The 16000-nt window shown below is 40.5% G+C and overlaps 1 protein-coding gene across 1 annotated transcript in view; it reads right to left on the reverse strand.

Annotated features, from left to right (window-relative positions):
- Nucleotides 1-16000, reverse strand: part of pcsk2 (proprotein convertase subtilisin/kexin type 2) — a 99259-nt gene that overhangs the window by 12131 nt on the left and 71128 nt on the right. The window contains exons 10-11 of the mRNA XM_060924619.1: nt 9184-9284; nt 3005-3232 (exon numbers count right to left, since the gene is read on the reverse strand). Coding sequence (XP_060780602.1) covers nt 3005-3232; nt 9184-9284 — 329 coding nt within the window. The remainder of the gene's footprint in view (nt 1-3004; nt 3233-9183; nt 9285-16000) is intronic.

Here is a 16000-nt window from a genome sequence, read left to right on the forward strand (position 1 = left end):
AGACTGTTGTAAAGAGAAAAGGGGATGTCTCACAGTGGTAAACATGGCCTTGTCCCAACTTTTTTGAGATGTGTTGTTGTCATGAAATTTAAAATCACCTAATTTTTCTCTTTAAATGATACATTTTCTCAGTTTAAACATTTGATATGTCATCTATGTTTTATTCTGAATAAAATATGGAATTTTGAAACTTCCACATCATTGCATTCCGTTTTTATTTACAGTTTGTACTTTGTCCCAACTTTTTTGGAATCAGGGTAGTGTGTGTGTATGTATATATCAGGGCTTTCCCCAGAAAAAAATATCAGAGTGGTGCTACTGATGCAGAGCCCAACCCGTAAGGGCTGGCCCAACCCAGAGGGCTCCGAATGCTGCTAGGATATTAGAAACTTCAAATGGTACATTCTAGTGGCATCTGGGGCTGATTTAGGCACAATTCAACGTTATTAAATTTGCTGTTTTTCACCTTGTCAAATACGTAAGGTGCAAAATTTAAAGGGCAAAATCAGATTTGAAATGAAAACACTTTGTAGCACGTCTCTTCATTTTCTGATGCCAGGAACAGAATCGAGGTCAAATCATGCAACATCGCCATCTAGTGGCCAGTGCCTCAAATGTGGTTTTATGTATGGTTGCGAATGGCAGTCAGTGCAAGCAGCGAAACCCTGTATTTTCACTTCTGAGTTGAGTACCAGGATAGTCTAGACCTATATATTACAATATCTTCCTATTTCTATAGTTGTTACTCATTTTCAGAGGGGAATAGGAGATATTTAGGTGCGGAAAGTGCTCTGTATTGTTGAATTTATTGTATTGATTTTTTTTTCCCAGTGTGCAAGTGACAGTGCAGCACTGATGTCGCACAGCACGGTGCACATGCGTGTATATATATATACTGTATATATGGTTGGCACGGTGGTGTAGTGGTTAGCGATGTCGCCTCACAGCAAGAAGGTCCGGGTTTGAGCCCAGTGGCCGGCGAGGGCCTTTCTGTGCGGAGTTTGCATGTTCTCCTCGTGTCCGCCTGGGTTTCCTCCAGGTGCTCCGGTTTCCCCCACAGTCCAAAGACATGCAGGTTAGGTTAACTGGTGACTCTAAATTGACCGTAGGTGTGAATGGTTGTCTGTGTGTCAGCCCTGTGATGACCTGGCGACTTGTCCAGGGTGTACCCTGCCTTTCGCCCGTAGTCAGCTGGGATAGGCTCCAGCTTGCTTGCGACCCTGTAGAACAGGATAAAGTGGCTAGAGATAATGAAATGAGATGAATGAAGGCTACTGGGTTTTGGTGCAAAATTAAGAAGCAAGTGTGGCTGGTTCTGTAAGATGCTCAGTACAGCTCATTTCCTTATAAAACTGCACTCACTGTATCTGAAACTACAATTTTTTTCAAGCAAAGGGTTGTCTCACACCAAATATTGACTTTGTTTCATTTAGTCTGGCTTACTGCTCACAGTATTTATTTTTTAATATTGAAACATTTCATTTCATTATTTTTAAGCCATTTTTGTGCACAGTACTGATTATATATGTTTGGCCTAGTGAATTTGCTTGCTTTGGAACACACCAATTACGAACTTGAGTGATGTAGCTGAGGTTGAGGAACTCTCAGAGCCAAAGTACACACCATGCTGATAGTGCTGGTCTTTCTGGCTATATTTTTAATTCTAAACATATATACTGTACATACGAATATTTGAAGCACTAAACAGATACAGATAGTGGCACCGCGTTACACTTCTATCATTGATGTCGCTAGAGTAGTGCTCAGGTTATATGCCGTTGCAGGAGCTGTGTTTGGTAACAGGTCAAATCTTCCCTACTATAAAGACTGTGATACAGAACAGTGAGTGAGTTTTCCTGTTGTTGTGTTTACTATTAAAGCCCGAATTGGATTATTAATAAAGCAGCAGGTGGAGGAGTGCCATGCTGCTGTTCTGATTGTAATTACTGTTCTGGAAGAAAAGATGCTGTCATGTGAGACTGGAAACACTTCTCTGTGACTGCAGTGTAGAGCGAAGGGAAAAGGAACAGAAGGTATATATGCCTCTATATGGGTTTGAGATGTGAGTTTATGATTGACAGATACGGTGTTCTGTTGACACTCTCTCACCAGCTGTCAAAAAAAAAAAAGCAAGGTCTTCACCGAATCCTACAAAATGCTCATTAATTCTCTTGCTCTTCTTACAAGCACACACTCATTCTTTCCTGCTTCCTATTTTTCCCCCTTGCGCTTAATCCACATCTATTTTGTTTTGTTCCATGTTTTTGGGAACGTTTTTTTCTAAAACAATTAAAGCCTTATTTTTCAGAATTGTTCAGTGCCGGTTTGGTGTCTGAGGCTTTGGCAGCATTCATTAGTCAGGGCTGATAGGGGGTCTTATCACATGGCGGCTGCCCTGCATGTCCGTGCTCATTAGAATTCAGCAGCATCTTTCTTTTCTCTTCTGCTTTTTTTAATTGCTATTCTCACCCACTGCCTCGGCTAGGACTCTCGCTGTCTCTCTGCTAGGTAAGATATGAGAGCTGGCATTCTGGTCTATGGAGGTTTGACAAGGACGCACACAAGCACAGAAATATAAACATACACAGTTTGCACATGTACCCGCACACACACTCTCTTTCTTCCTGGCACTCAAGCCCAGTCTAATTGAGGCTGTTGCCATAGGATGCTGTGCCCAGCACTGAGTAGGAGAGGACTAATTATAGCAGACGTGAGAATAAGGAGCACAGGTGCTTGGGGACAGAAAAGGGACTCCCAGTGTATGTGTGGGAAGAGAGAGGAAGATTTGACACCTGCAATATGCTGTCATGTGGAAGTCAGGGATGCTGTCACACTCCACCCATCCTTCCATACTACATTTACATGCAGCAGAATGTCAAATAAGGAGGATAAATATGTTTAAAGAAAATGAAATACTAGCTCAAATGCAATCTTCTGTATAAAATCATTTATGTTTATTAGAATTTTTAACCTGGGCTCAATATTTGTCCTACGCAGCACTTACTGTGCCTCCTGCACTGATCCAGCCACGCAGTGAAAACGCTCAGGCACAGTCTTCCAGTCACGCGCCAGGCTGACCATGGCACCGGCATCCAGCACGCCGTAGCCGAACAGATGGTTGAACTCCAAGCCCACGCCGTTTCTCCTCCACTGGTGCACCTCATCATGGAGTTTATTCCTTTTTGAAGTGAGCACTGTAAGGTGCTGCATGTCCCTCCAGGTCAGGTTTGGACTGCACACACACACACACACACGGAAAACAAGCTTAAGGCAAAATGGCTTGATTAATTAAAAAACAAAAACAAAACATAGCTATAACACTTTTGTAATGGTCAACACATTCAGAAATATGGTTAAGGGATATCTGGATTTCTGCCGAACAGTTAATAATTAAATAATGAATTCTGAATAATTAATGTCTTTTGGCCCTTTGATCTCCAGAATGATCTCTCTTTATGAAATCAATTTGCCACATAACATCAATTTCAAGGTCATGAGTTGCTGCAGTGATGAATAACATTATTTTCCTGTTGCTTAATTCAGCTTCTTGTGTTTTAAGTCACCAACAGATGCCCTGATATAATGATGTCAAATCTCCTGATATCACCTTTTATCCAATAATTCATCCACGATTAAAGGTGTGAGTCATCTTTCAAAACCGTCAATCCTCTGCTCTTCAGCATGTTGCAGGTAGCGCTACAGTGCTGTTAGCACGTTTGGGCAACTCACAAAACACACATGTAATCGCCGCCTGGAATCAGTATTTACCATTGGCTGGAGCAAGTGACCTGCTCTACCATCAGCTACAACATTATTCAATGCTGAGCAAACACTGAGGCTTTGCAGAGGTAAGGTCATGTCAACATTCATTAACACCAGTCAAAGACTGTATCAAGCAGCACGAGTGAAGTGAAAATGACATGCTGAAGTCAGTTCCACCACAAAGAGAGCTAAATTAATAATACGACATGTACTTTTTTGACTATAGGAACTAAATGGGCAATGCTTTGATATTCTGTATAGCAGTATCGTCTTTGATACGATGCGGCAAGATGTCATCATAGTAGCCTGAGGCATTTTGCTCTTTTCTTCCTTTTCTCCTTAATGCTCATGATGCTTTTTTAAGGATTTTTTTTTTCAGGGATGTAAGGTGCAGTATTGTCCAATGTGCTAGAAAATTCCTTCTGTGATAATACAAAAAAACCTGTGTGTGCACCGTGGTATCTAGCACCAAGACATTAGAAACAGATCCTTGAAGTCTGATAAGTTGGGAGGTGTGGTCTCTATGGATTGAGACCTGGGATTTGGAGGCCAAGTCAACACCTTGAACACTTTGTCGTGTTCCTCAAACCAGGCTTGTAGTACTTGAGTCCAGGACTCGGACTCGAGTCCGACTGGTGCCCTAATTTTAAGGACTCGTGACTCGACTTGGACTTGAGCACTGATGATTAGAAATTATGACATTAACTGCATTCGGACTCGTAAACTGGAGATGAGGACTCTGATTTTTTCTTTATTTTTGTAATATGCCATAATAATTTGGCATAACATATTTATATTTATATCTACATTAATTTTTATACTAATTTGGTGTAAGAGAATGCGCATTCACCTGTTCATACATCATGTTCAGGAACAAACTTACGTTAATGGCGCTAAAATGCCTGGAGAGAACGCCCCTAGGATTGTTTGCTTTGCTTATACAGACTTCTCGTGCAGTGGGAAAAAATGCACTGCTGTGTGTTCCATATGTAGAAGAACTATCGAGGAGACGATGGGGACAACCTTGAACTTCAATCGTCATTTGGCAAAACTCCACCCAGAGAAGGAAGTGACATGCTGTGTTCATTGCCCTGTTGATAGCGAGGCTTGCTTGCTGACCAATGAACTAGCGAGTGTTAACCCTCTCTCATGTTCACTGCCCTGTTGATAGCAGAGCTTGTGTTGGACTCAACTCGGATCAGTAGTGGACTCGACTCGAAATTTTCTTTAATGACTTGGACTTGACTCGGACTTGAACACCAGGGACTTGAGACTGGACTCAGACTTGAGGTTTAGTGACTCGACTACAACACTGCCTCAAACCATTCGTGAACAATTTTTGCAGTGTGGCAGGGCACATTATCCTGCTGAAAGAGGCCACTGCCGTTAGGGAACACCGTTGCCATGAAGTTGTGTACTTGGTCTGCAACAATGTTTAGGTAGGTGTTACATGTCAAATTAACATCTACATGAATGCCAGGACTCAAGGTTTCCCAGCAGAATGTTGCCCAGAGCAACTGCTGGTTTGTCTTCTTCCCATATTACATCCTGGTGCCCTATCTTCCCTGGGTAAGCGATGCACACAGACACCCCAGGTGTCCACGTGCTGTAAAAGAAAATGTGACACATCAGACCAGGCCACTGTCTTCTATTGCTCTGTGATCCATTTCTGATGCTCACATTCCCATTGTGGGTACTTTCGGCAGTGGACAGGGGTCAGCATGGGCACTCTGACCGGTCTGTGGCTATGTGGCCTCATACGCAATGCATAGTCAGCATTATCTTTTTCAGCAATTTGTGCTACAGTACCTCTTCTCTGGGATCGGACCAGAAGGGCTAGCCTTTGCTCCCCATGCACATAAATGAACCTTGGGTGCCCATGACCCTGTTCACTGGTTGTCCTTCTTTGGACCATTTTGGAAGGTACTAACCACTGCATACCAGGAACACCCCATAAGACCTGAAGTTTTGGAGATGTTTTGACCCAGATGTCTAGGCAATCACAACTTGGCCCTTGTCAAAGTCACTCAGATCCTTACACCTGCCCATTTTTCCTGTTTCCAATACATCAACTTTGACAACTGACTGTTCTCTTGCTGCCTAACTTATCCCACCCCTTGACAAGTGCCACTGCAACGAGATAATCAATGTTATTCAAGTTACTGTACTCATAGTAGAAGCCAATTAGGCAATTTGTGAATTATTCACACTTAGTGTGTGTTAAATCAAACACGTTTTCCCATCTGTCTGAGCATCTCCTCAAGCACAGACACCTGAATTGCAGTGTCGAAATCAGATTTATTGCCACTGCGTGTGCTTGTAATAACCACAATTTTCTGTAATAGAGAATCAAAGTCAGTGGCCTTAAGAGGAGAATGAAATTCACAACAGGGAGTCAAATCTAGATCAGGAGTCTTCTCAGTCTCTCCAATCAGATAAGTCAATAATGATACAAAAGCAAATGTTAGCATCAGGTCTAACAGATATACAGTGGATATAAAAAGTGTACACATCCCGTTAAAATGATAGGTTTTTCTGATATAAAAAAATTAGACCACGATAAATAATTTCAAAACTTTTCCCATCTTTAATGTGACCTATAACCTGTAGAATTCAATTGAAAAACAAACAAATCTGTTAGGGGGAAAAGCATAAAAAATAAAAAACATACAATAATCTGGTTGCATAAGTGTGCACACCCTTAAACTAATACTTTGTTGAAGCACCTTTTGATTTAATTACAGCATTCAGTCTTTTTAGGCTCATACCTGCCATCAATTAAAATGACTCTGATTAACCCCAAATAAAGTTCAGACATTTACTCCGTTGCATCCTCCAGCAAAAGCCAGGGTTCACAGAGAGCTTACAAAGCATCAGAGGGATCTCACTGTTGAAAGGTATCAGTCAGGAGAAGGGTACAAAAACATTTCCACAGCATTAGATATACCATGGAGCACAGTGAAGACAGTCATCAGGAAGTGGAGAAAATATGGGACAACAATGACATTACCAAGAACTGGACGTCCCTCCAAAACTGATGAAAGGACAAGATGAAAACTGGTCAGAGAGGCTGCCAAGAGGCCTACAGCAACACTGAAGGAGCTGCAGGAATTTCTGGCAAGTACTGGTTGTGTACTACATGTGACAACAATCTCCTGTATTCTCCATATGTCTGGACTATGAGGTAGGGTCAAAGAGAAACATCCAGGCCCGGCTAAATTTTGCAAAAAAAAAAAATACATCAACTCTCCCAAAAGCATGTGGGAAAATGTGTTATGGTCTGATGAAACCATGGTTGAACTTTTAGGTCACAATTCCAAAAGGTATGTTTGGCACAAAAACCAACACTGCGCATCACCAGAAGAACACCATACCCACGGTGAAGCATGGTGGTGGGAGCATCATGTTTTGGGGTTGTTTTTCTTCAGCTGGAACAGGGGCTTTAGTCAAGGTGGAGGGAATTATGAGCAATTCTAAATACCAGTCAATTTTGGCCCAAAACCTTCAGGTGTCTGCTAGAAAGCTGAAGATGAAGAGGAATTTCATCTTTCAGCATGACAATGACCCCAAAAATGTTTTGGAATGGCCCAGCCAGAGCCCAGACCTAAATCCAATTGAAAATCTGTGGGGTGACCTGAAGAGGGCTGGGCACAAGAGATGCCCTCACAATCTGACAGGTTTGGAGCGCTTTTGCAAGGAAGAGTGGGCAAATATTGCCAAGTCTACTGTAGATGTGGCAGGCTGATAGACTCCGACCCAAACAGACTGAATGCATCAAAAGGTGCTTCAACAAACTATTAGTTTAAGGGTGTGCACACTTATGCAACCAGCTTATTGTACGTTTTTTATTTTTTATATTTTCCCCCCAACAGATTTGTTTGTTTTTCAATTGAATTGTACAGGTTATAGGTCACATTAAAGGTGGGAAAAGTTTTGAAATTATTTATCGTGGTCTAATTTTTTTACATCAGAAAAAACCTATAATTTTAACGGGGTGTGTACACTTTTTATATCCACTGTACTGTATTCCTAAGTGGATAAAGAATTTTACCTTTGCTAAATTATGACCTTTATAACCTTACACCACATTTTAGAAGTCTTATTATGGCTTTACTCAGTACCAAGCTTACAGTATTTTTAAATCGGTGCTATTTATCAATTATTCCATGAAATCGAGTTGTACATGAGCTGATAGCCGACCAGGCGCGTAGCACCGAGTTGGCTATAAACCATATACGACAAGATTGAGTGGAATAATTATTTCATTATATCCACATTCACTGGATTTTGAGAAACAGAGCATTTTTATTTTTTGCAAATTCAGTAAATAAAAACATCATACAAAACGTCCAACAAAATCATTTCTGCTTAGGCGGACTTCTTTAAAACCTATCAATGGCTGCACAAATTGACTTTAGTGTTGTTGTTTTTTTGTAGAAAGTGCCATCTTGCTGTTGTGCCGAGGTATAGAATAGCTTTAGACATTTATTTAATTCTTCAAACTTCTTTGAGCTTTTGAACCAGTCTAAAAAAAATTAAACAAATTTTAATACTTAAAGATGAAGAATGTATACAAACCGGCGAAATGACAGTTGCAATGTGAAAAATGCTATAATAATAATTCTTGAAAAAGTAAAAAAAAAATGTTCTTACCATCGAATATTTTTATTCCATATTTTGTGCTTTTTTGTATTCTGGGGGGTTTTGTTTTCAAGTAGTTTTTATTTTGTCCTCGGTTGGTTCAGCAACATGCTCCACCATTTTGTTTTTCTCTACTCACAATATATGAGCTGATAGCCTAGTAGTAGAGTAGCCAGTCAGAGTGTGCGATTGCTCATATCCAGTGAATGTGGACAGAATAAAATAGTTTATATAATAGCTATATTATATAATCTAAAAAGCTATAATAGCTTTTTCTATCTTTTTTTTTTTGTGCCCAAAAGATTTGCATCGACACAAAAAGAGGACTTTTAAATCAACAATAGTAGTTTAAAAATGGATCCATTTCCCCTTTCAAAATGTTGAGCACCTGTCCCTATAAAGGTCTCTTGCTTTCAATTAAGCAAATTATGGAGAGCTTTGAGCCAATGCAGTGATGCAAAGTGTGTACTCCACACCCATTTAATTAGCTTTAAGGACCAGATGAAGGCCAATGTTTTTTTGTTCGCTGTCATTCATACAGTGATTTGCTCGATGTTGGTTTCGAGCACAAACATAAAGAGAAAGGCATCAGGTATACAAACAGGAGAGGCTTAAAACACTATCATGGTGGGACTGATAGGCAGAGCAAACTGCTCACTGACGGTAATCGACAGCCAAGACTGCAGTACAGTCTCTCTTACAAACTCTACTGCATGTTTCATAAATCTTTAATTAGGAGGTGTCACTGAAACATGTTATAAGAAGCAGAAGTGTACGTACTTGGCTTCTAATGCCAAGGCAAACACACCAGCAGCCTCGGGAGCAGCAGCTGATGTGCCTGAATGACGCAACGTACAGTTTCCATACAGATCTGTGGTGGCCTGGAGAAAGAAAGAAAGAAAGAAAGAGAGAGAGAGAGAGAGAGAGAGAGAGAGAGAATGAATTACAATCTATTTATATGGTTCCTATATTTATGCCAATATTTATGGCAGTTTAGGCCAATGCCAAAAGCTTTCTTAATTCGAGTTGAAGGATGAAGAGAGTGAAAAAAGTGGGCCAGAGAAAGAGGGAGTGTGTCAAGTGTCACATCAAAAAAAAAAAAAAGACTGGACATTAACCAAACCCAACTATTCTGTTTAACTTCACATTTGCTTGAGATCACTACACAAAGAATTTTATGACTATGCTAATAAATTTTATACACAAACAAGCAAATAGGGAATGCAGGAAACTAAGGCTCAGAAACACACATTAACAATGAATAAGATTTTGCAAAGAGAGGAAGAAACAGAAAGGTATAAAAACACAAAATAACCAAAGACTGAACATGGAACAGGTGCACACATTAGGTAACAGACACAACCACAGGCACATAGTAATGTACACAAAAAGCACAAGTTGTGACCTCAAAACAAAATATGAAAGTGAGAGGGGGATTTGTGACATAGTGTATCCAAGGAATATATAAAACAGGTACTATTTTCAGATTTTACAATGTAAAATGATCAAATTCAAGGGAATGCATTGGCTTAAATCTAACCCGAACCTACAGTTGTGGTCAGAAGTTTACATACAGTGACATTCATGTCATCTTGGATATGAATGTCATGGCAATATTTGGGCTTTCAGTCATTTCTTTGAACTGTTCTTTTTCTGTGGCAAAATGATTGTACAGCATACATCTTTAATTAAAAAAAACTAGAACTTGGTGCACAAGTTTTAATTTTCTTCGGGTTTTCTGAAATCAACACATGGTCAAAATTATACATACAGGGTCAAAAATGTACATACACTCACTTAGATTATTAATTCCGAGGTGCTGAAACTTCCAAAATGTCTCTTATCTTGCCAAGGCCGAGGTCTCTTAACTTCCTGTTAGTGATCATGACTGACTACAGCTGGTAGCTTCTCTGTGCCTTCATAAAAAGAGTTTGTTTACAGCACTCACTGGATTGACCAACACACAGTAAAATGGGAAAGTCCAAGGAGCTCAGTGCAGATCTGAGAATGAGGATCGCAGATGTACACAACTCCAGAATGTCTCTTGGAGCCATTTCTAAACAACTTCAAATTCCAAGATCAGTTCAAACAATTGTATCCACGTTAGGTGTAGTCACTTTGCCAAGCAACTTTGCTTCAAGAAAACCCAAACTGTCACCCTCAGCTGAAAGGAAATTGGTTTGGATGGTCAGGAACAACCTGGGAACCACCATGGCACAGCCCTGCCATGAACTGGAAGCTGATGGATCACTGTCTACAGTTCAGATCACCATGAACTAAGAGGCTGCTATCCAAGCAATAACCCCCTGCTCCAAAATTGACACCTTCAAGCTTAACTAACGTTTGAAGCTGATCACACGGACAAAGAAAAAAGCCCTCTGGAGGATAGCTGTATGGTCAGATGAGACAAAGATTGAGTTATTTGGCCACAATGACCACGATGTACAGGGGGACACTGTACCAGCTGGTGGTGGTGGTAGGATCATCATGCTCTGGGGCTTTTTTGCTGCCAGTGGAACTGGTTCATTGCACAAAGTGGATGGAATAATGAAAAAGGAGGACTACTTCAGAATTCTTCAGCGTAAACCATCAGAAACTTGAACACGACTTGGGACTTGGGAGTTACAACAGGACAATGAACCCAAACACACATCAGAGCTGGTTGTGGAGGATAAAGTAGGCTAACATTAAGCTTAAAACAAGTCCTGACTTCAACCCTGTTGAAAATACATGTACGTGCTTATAAGTCGAGTCCATGCCAAGGGGAAAAAATAATAATAATTGAACTCTACTAATTCTACCATGAAGAGTTGTGAAATATCCAACCAGAATTCTGCCAGAAGCTTGTTCATGGTAAACAAAAATGTTTGGTCAAGGTGAATCTTGCGAAGAGACATTTTACCCAAATATTAGGTGTGCTGTATGTAAATTTTTGACCCTGTATGTATAATTTTGACCCTGTGTTGATTTCAGAAAACCCAAAGAAAATTAAAATTTGTGCACCAAATTCTAGTGTTTTTTTTTAATTAAAGCAGCATGCTGTACAATCATTCTGCCACAGAAAAAGAACAGTTCAAAGAAATGACTGAAAACCTAAATATTGCCATGACATTCATATCCAAGACAACATTCATGTCACTGTATGTAAACTTCTGACCACAACTGTAAATCAAAGAACTGAAGAAGAAAGATAAAAAAAAGGTCCTTTCCTATCTGTGACAGCATGAGTTCATCTCAGTCTTTGATGCCTTGCCCATTGGACAATATCCTCTCGATCATGCAAAAAGTACTCCATCTCAGCTGATATCTTTAAATTGTGTGAGGGCAAGTAAACTAGGTTCCATGCTGAATACATCCCCCTGCAATTTCCATTTAACAGGTAAGCATTCACACACACAAAGCACAAAGCAATTAGCTCTTTATCATTTCTATCATTCTGTGCTTTAGAAGGCTTCCACTGGCATTAGGTTTCATATGTATTTCCTCCAGGCATGATGCAATTGGCCTACTTGTATTCTGTGTACTGCCATTCTATGAAGAACACAGAGAACTGATACCTAACAGTCAGCCAGTGCTTCCCAATCAATATCTTGATCTTTGACGCAATTATTGATCTTTATTTCTCTCATCTCTATGCAGTGGAAATATTCAGCAGTGTAGTGTCTGCCAAAGTTTTTCAATCTTTTCAAAAATCCTTTTTGGGGTGGATATAAGAAGCCAGCAGTTCAATCCATTTAAGCCGTTTAAGCAGCAATTTAATGTTTCTACTCATGCTTATTTATTTCATCCGAGCAACATTTTTTCATCGCTGTTTTATATTGATCTTTCTTTTCTTCCCAGTGATTCAAGTAAAATTCCACTTAAATAGCTGCCTATTTGTTTCCATCCTTAATAAGCTATAGCATAATGGAGATGAATACCCTAGTGTCCTCAGGATTAGTGTAGAAAGCCACTTGAGATTCAGTCACAGAAACTGCTTTTGTTCTTTAAACAGGGTTGTCCAGAAAATCTGAAGTAGCCTGCTAAAAAAAAAAAAAAAAGTAGTAAGCGGTTCTGGAATTTGCGGCAGCAAAGCCGTTGTGGCATGCTAATGCTAAGGGTGTCTGGGGGCATGCCCATCCATCCATCATCTGTCACCACTTATCCTGTGCAGGGTCGTGGGCAAGCTGGAGCCTATCCCAGCTGACTATGGGCAAGAGGCGGGATACACCCTGGACAAGTCACCAGGTCTGGGGACATGCCCCCCCAGAAAATTTTTAAATTTACATGCCTTCTGGTAGATTCTGATGCATTCTCAGCTCATAAATTACTAACCATTTCCCAGTAAAATACTTGCAAAATATGTATGAAATTTCCCTCCAGATGTCTTTGTGCTTGGCTTTCTCATTTACCCTCTGTAGTACGTTGCCTTGTTCTGTAACATAACTACATATGCTATGGTGTGGTCACGTGATCCGGCTCAGCCAATCGGAGCACGAGAATCGATCAACAAATATGGCGTTGCTTCCGGTCATGACCCGAATCAAAGACAATTTCGTGGTGAAATACAGTAATTGGATTTGCAGCAAATTATGGGCAGTGTAGACTATATAAATTGCTTGAATATTAAAAAGCAAGTTTTTATTTTTTTCTGGGATCGAGTAGCTGGCGCAGACCGTCTGTGTAGGCGGAGAAAGGTGCCGGTGCTTGTGGACATCTCTGTTTAAACATTGTCAGGTCAGGTTTGTGCTGTAACTGTTTTTGTACAGTGTCTTGCAAAAGTATTTATCCCCCTTGGTGTTTGTCCTGTATTGTTGCATTACAAGCTGGAACTAAAATGGATTTTTGGAGGGTTAGTACCATTTGATTAACACAACATGCCTACAACTTTAAAGGTAACATTTGTTGTTTTATTGTGACACAAACAATAATTAAGACGAAAAAACAAAAATCTAGAGTGTGCCTAAGTATTTGCCCCCCCCCCAAAAAAAAAGTCAATGCTTTGTAGAGCCACCTTTTGCTGCAATTACAGCTGCAAGTCTCTTGTGGTATGTCTTTATTAGCTTAGCACATCTAGCCACTGGGATTTTTTCTCATTCCTCAAGGCAAAATTGGTCCAACTCCTTCAAGTTAGATGGGTTGCGTTGGTGTACAGCAATCTTCAAGTTATGCCACAGATTCTCAATTGGATTGAGGTCTGGGCTTTGACTAGGCCATTCCAAGACATTTAAATGTTTCCCTTTAAACCACTCCAGTGTCGCTTTAGCAGTATTTTTAGGGTCATTGTCCTGCTGGAATGTGAATCTTTGTCCCACTCTCAAACCTCTGGCTGACTCAAACAGGTTTTCTTTCAGAATTGCCCTGTATTTAGCGCCATGCATCTTTGCTTCAGTCCTGACCAGCTTTCCTGTCCCTACAGATGAAAAGTATCCCCACAGCATGATGCTGCCACCACCATGCTTCACTGTAGGAATGGAGTTCTCAGGGTGTTGGGTTTGTGCCACACATGGCGTTTCCCATGATGGCCAAAAAGATCAGTTTTATTCTCATTTGACCAGAGAATCTTCTTCCATGTGTTTGGATAGTCTGCCACATGCTGTTGGGCAAACTCCAAACGTGTTTTCTTAAGCAATGACTTTTTTGTGGCTACTCTTCCATATAGCTCCGCTCTGTGGGGTGTATGGCTTAAAGCGGTCCTATAGACAGACACTCCCGTCTCCGCTGTGGATCTTTGCAGCTCCTTCAGTGTTATCTTTGGTGTCTTTGTTGCATCTCTGATTAATGCCCTCCTTGCTTGGTCTGTGAGTTTTGGTGGGCAGCCTTCTCTTGTCAGGTTTGTACTGGTGCCATATTCTTTCCATTTTGCTATAATGGATTTAATGGTGCTCCGTGGGATATTCAAAGTTTGGGATATTTTTTATAACCCAACCCTGATCTATACTTCCCCACAACTTTGTCTCTGACCTGTTCGGAGTGCTCCTTGGTTTTCATGTTGCTTGCTTAGTAGTGTTGTAGAGTCAGGGTCCTTCCAGAACAGGTTGATTCATACAGACATCATGTGATGGATCATGTGACACTTTTTGACTGCACACAGGTGGCTCTTAATCAACTAATTATGTGAATTATGAAGTGAATTGGTTGGACCAGCTCTTATTTAGGGGTTTCATATGAAAGGGAGTGAATACCTATGCACACTCCAGATTTCTGTGTTTTCATCTTAATTATTGTTTGTGTCACAATAAAACAATCATTGTCACCTTTAAAGTTGTAGGCATGTTGTGTAAATCAAATGGTGCTAACCCCCAAAAAATCCATTTTAATTTCCGCTTGTAATGCGACAAAACAGGACAAACACCAAGGAAGATGAATACTTTTGTAAGACACTGTATATTTAAGAAAGATGAAGGTATTTCAGAACTGGTTGTGCTTTACTATATGGGCAGATATTAAGAGAACATTTGTTTCACTTAATTTTCACAAGATGTTAAAGTACTGTGTCTCGGTGCACATACTGGCATAAACAAACACACACTGCCTCATTCTTAATAGGTTCCTCGATGAGAGAGAAAACCTTTTTAGAACTGCCCAAATTTTAGCATCTAATAAGTTATATCTCGCTGTGCTACCAAACCTCTCCCACTGAAAGTCTCCATAACAGTCTCCAGTCTTTGTAGGATTTGCATGGACAGTAGATGGTCTTCAAGGATCCAGTGGTCTTAGGAAATCTGCCAGTATCCCATTATCAAAACCCAAATAGACTTAAACAACTGCCACAGGCTCCATCATGGCTTACGGACTATTGATTAGGAATTAGTGGGACTGGGGTGATTGCTAATCCATTGTAGAACACCAAAACCAGGTCAATCAGTTCTGATTATAATTATTGACATTTAGATGTTTGGTTTCTCTTGAGCATTTTCACACACTCCACAAAAACAGCCCTTGAGAAGCTCTGTGCCACTGAGCCAAACTATCATTGTTCATCATCCCCCTTGACCTGTCAAAAGCCTTCAACACACTCAGTCACAAGAGTTTATTGTCCATCCTCACAAACCCTGTAATTAGAGACACAGCATGGTGATAGTTTGATTCTTGCGGGAAGGTCATATTAGGTGACATGGAGAGAATCCATGTGCTCCATGCAGACTCTCCATATGTCTTCCACAAGGGTCAGTGCTTAGCCCCCTTCTACTCTTCCTTGATACCTGCTCTCTTAGTGAGGTCATATCCTCACATGGTTTTTCATACCACTGCTATACTACTGATAGTCAGCTCATCCTCTCCTTTCGTCCCTGAGACATGCATGTTTCTGCATGGGTCTCAGCATGTCTGCAACATCTTATTACACATTAAACTAAATTCCAGCAAGACTGAGGTGCTGTATATCCCTGAACACACATCCTCATGTTAAGGTCTTGTGATCTCCTTGAAGAATTTTCATATAAGACCATCTTATATGAAGACTCCCCAATGCATGCAACATTGGGGGAGTTCTTGACAACCAACTATCCTTCTCAAACAGGTGCTTGTTCAATCCTTTGTCACTTACTACTGCAACTTGCTTCTGGCAGGTCTTCCTCTCTGTGCCATGTGACCACTGCAACCAATCCAGAATGCA

This window comes from Neoarius graeffei, chromosome 7 (genome assembly GCF_027579695.1).
Source record: "Neoarius graeffei isolate fNeoGra1 chromosome 7, fNeoGra1.pri, whole genome shotgun sequence".
In the NCBI taxonomy this organism is placed as follows: domain Eukaryota; kingdom Metazoa; phylum Chordata; class Actinopteri; order Siluriformes; family Ariidae; genus Neoarius; species Neoarius graeffei.